The sequence below is a fragment of the Arachis ipaensis genome, chromosome B08 (assembly GCF_000816755.2).
Source record: "Arachis ipaensis cultivar K30076 chromosome B08, Araip1.1, whole genome shotgun sequence".
Classification (NCBI taxonomy): domain Eukaryota; kingdom Viridiplantae; phylum Streptophyta; class Magnoliopsida; order Fabales; family Fabaceae; genus Arachis; species Arachis ipaensis.
In genome coordinates, this window is record NC_029792.2 from 41,138,105 (window position 1) to 41,141,692 (window position 3,588).

General features: G+C 32.6%; 1 protein-coding gene across 1 annotated transcript in view; it reads left to right on the forward strand.

Moving 5' to 3' along the window:
- The window catches only part of LOC110265289, a 4,541-nt gene extending 2,521 nt beyond the window's left edge, over nt 1-2,020 (forward strand). The window contains exon 5 of the mRNA XM_021108218.1: nt 1,791-2,020. Coding sequence (XP_020963877.1) covers nt 1,791-2,020 — 230 coding nt within the window. The remainder of the gene's footprint in view (nt 1-1,790) is intronic.

The following is a 3,588-nucleotide window of genomic DNA, read 5'->3' on the forward strand; positions in this document are numbered from 1 at the left end:
ATTGAACTTATATAAACCAATAAATCAGTAACTAGACCGATTCGATGGCCGGTTCAGTTCTCAGAACTCAGCCAATATTTTGGCTAGTAGTAACAAATTTTACCCGTATGAAAAAAAGATGTTAAATTCGAACAAGAAACTTTCATATATTCGTACAAAAATCAAAGGTTTCAAAGTATCACTACTTATCTTTCTATCTAAATTACAGGTTGAGATTGGGTTTAGAACTTGTGAGTAAGTTTGATAATATATATAATATAAACACGAATTAACGTAAAAGATATTCAAGAAAAAATAAAAAAAAAAGATTAACGAAATTAAACAACAAAAAATAAAATATTAATATAAGGTTTGACCCACAAAGAATATCCCTAGTGGAGTTGCTAAGCTATCGCAACATCCCTGCTCGGAATTGTGCGACCCGAAAGCCACCGATAAATGAAAAGAATATTAATCATTTTTAAAGAAAATTGTCCCATGAAATTTATAGTCACCACCAATCAATTGGTTTGTAAAAATAGAATGGTTGATTAGATGTTAAAAATGAGAAAAGATATACGATACCAAAGTTTGAGTTCAAGGCCAATAAAGAAGGTACCAACACCCTGTATCATCTATTCTTTGAACAATTACCTTTATCTATTATTATTTATATATTTTAATTTTATTGGTCTTTAAAATATTTGTCTGCTTTATTTTATGAACTATATCTCGTCAACGTAATTGTGAGAACTAATATATTAATTTTTGACAAATTAATGAAACGCGTTTTTTGTTTAGATTTTTCATGAAGTCAAGTTTAATCAAAATTCATTATTAAATTTGAAATAAAATCTTAGGAATATTAGAAAGAAATAATTTAACCAGTACTCTTATCTTCTTCTAATTTTTATTATTGGTTAATTCAAAAAATTATAAAATATATCAGATTATGATAATATGATATTATTTACAAAAAGATTGATTAAAAAATGATTAGAAAATGTACAGAAGAATAAACTATAAATTATGAGATAAATCATATTATAACCTTAATGTTTAAGTATAATAATTGGTAAAGTGATTGTTTATATGTTAAATATATTTTCGACTTTTAGATAATATAGCTTAGTGGCGGTTCGCATTCTAATCTTCGTTAAGGACCCAGATTCAAATAATTATACATAACATGATGACAATAAAAAAAATTCCTTCAGTTAATGTACAAAGCACATGAAGACAATTTAAATTCAACAATAAATAAATCAAAAAGCGAAAAAGGAAAAAAAATCGCCCAGCCAACATACAAAGCACATGAAGACAAGTTTAAATTCAAAAATAAATAAATAATAAAAAGATTTCTTCAACAAACATATAAAATAGATGAAGACAAATTTGAAGAAAAGAAAATGAAAAAGTAAATAAATAAATTAATAAACAATTTATTCAGCACTCGATAATATATCAAACACACACAGCAGTCTATAATATATCAAACACGGGCACGGATTCCATATGCCATGTGTGTTTGGCGTTTCGGTGTGCATAACACTTAACTTTGGCATATCGATGCGTCAAAGGACGAGAGTCGTTGGATCTTTCTCCTTTTTTTATTCGACGGTATAGATCACTTATTACTTCTCTCTTTTAATTGGTTACTGACTGTTTTTGTGTCAGAAGGGTTGTTTTGCAAAATTTAATTTCTTGCTGGTATTTTTGTTAGATCCGAATACTAATGGGGTTATGTAAAAAAAATTTATGAATTCTTAAGTTGAAATTGATTACGGTTAATGATTATGTATTTTGTTAAGTAAGACACGACGGAGTTAGGCTGCGAAGGCAGGAGATACGTCGTCGATGTCTTTTGCCGTATACATATGATTCTGCCACTCACCATCGTGACCTGTATGCAGTTTGTGTTGCAGGAAGTAATCGCAAAATTTCCCAATCGCTAAATCTCACATTTGCGTCAATGCATGCGTTCGGAGGATTGCGCGACCGTCATGTCATTGCCGGAATATCACTCGATCCCCACGAATAACAAGAAGTGGTGGTTTAGGCAGAGGATTCAGTTTGCCAGAGAAGATCGAAGCGGCATGGAGAAGCTGGAGAAGGAGAAGACCAACAAAGGAGAAGGATAATCGATTTCGGATCTTTCGCGACTCATTGGTTCGGAGGATGACGATCTGCATAGTGTCATCACCGGAAGGGGTTTCAATCGCTGTTGATAACAAGGAGTGTTGTTTCGGGTAGACGTATGGCTTTGCCGGAGACAATCAACAAGGAAGGATCCAAGCGGCGTCGAGAAGGTGGGCTAGAGAATGACGATGGAGAGGCAGAACTCTCTTCGGGTCGGGGCGGGTCAGGTTGGAACACTGCTGGCTGGACTTGGCTCAATCCAGATGGGCCTATAGATTATAATTTTTTTCTAAAACCAATGATGGGCTCAAGTGTTGGTATGGTATGGTCCTCTTTACAATACAAAAAAAAGACCTAACATGGTTGAACAAAGAAGAGGAACACCCAGGACTTAAAAAAAAAAGGACCACCAAATTAGTTATTGCATGTATAATTAGTTGCTGAACAATCTAACAGCAGTATTAAATATTTGAATTTCCTTAGGATATAATAAATAAAATACTTTGTAAAACCAACTTTTCTGGTGCATATAATTAACGGAAACGTTGAATTTTTAACATGCACATTTTTTCCAATTGAACCCGGAATTGCATTCGTGCAATATGATTGGTTGAGGATGAATACGTATCCTTTAACCAGCAGAATTTGATGTGGCTTTTTAAGGAGATTTTATTATTCAATAAAATAATAATGCACCTATTTTATTTTTGGGAAGGTAAAGGAATAAATTAAATTATTTCGTTGGTTCAACCTAAAAAAAAATATTTCGTTGGGAAGGACAGTCAATATTAAATTATTATTTTGTAAAATCGAAGCATTTAAATTATTGACGTGTGTTGTTGAATCTTGTTGTTTATGGCTTTATGCTTCTCCTCGTATCTAGCATTACAGTATGTAGCATTATATGCTATTTTGTTTGGAATTTACGCATATTTTTATTGTGTTTCTGTTGTTGTGCTTGGAGAATCCTAAGTTTGATCTGGTATGGAGGATTCCTTGGATGATGATACAGCTTAAGCATGCGGCTATACACAAATTATTACATTCGTAATGTAGATGGATGTGTGAAACGATCTATTATCACTATGTTTTAAAGATAATGCTCAGACGCATAACCTCCGCATCCAGCAGTCAGTATTTCACAAGGGCATTAGCAAATAGGCCCACCCAAAGGCACCGGATCACGATTTGGAAACGGTAAATGCTAACAATGCAAGATAATTCCCTAATTATGTATCAACTGCTCAGATGACTTGTTTTATACTGGTAACTCGGATAGTCAATGGGGAGTAATCGAAAAGCGTGTTTTGCGTATGTTTAAGGAATATTTATTTCAATTTAAATCAATTCAAATTATTACTAACAAGCAAGGAGATGAGAAGATATTGATAGTTAACTGCATCTGGATTAAACGAATTTATACTGACTATGAAGCATAGAACATTAATCTTCCGAATCAATGGCAATCAA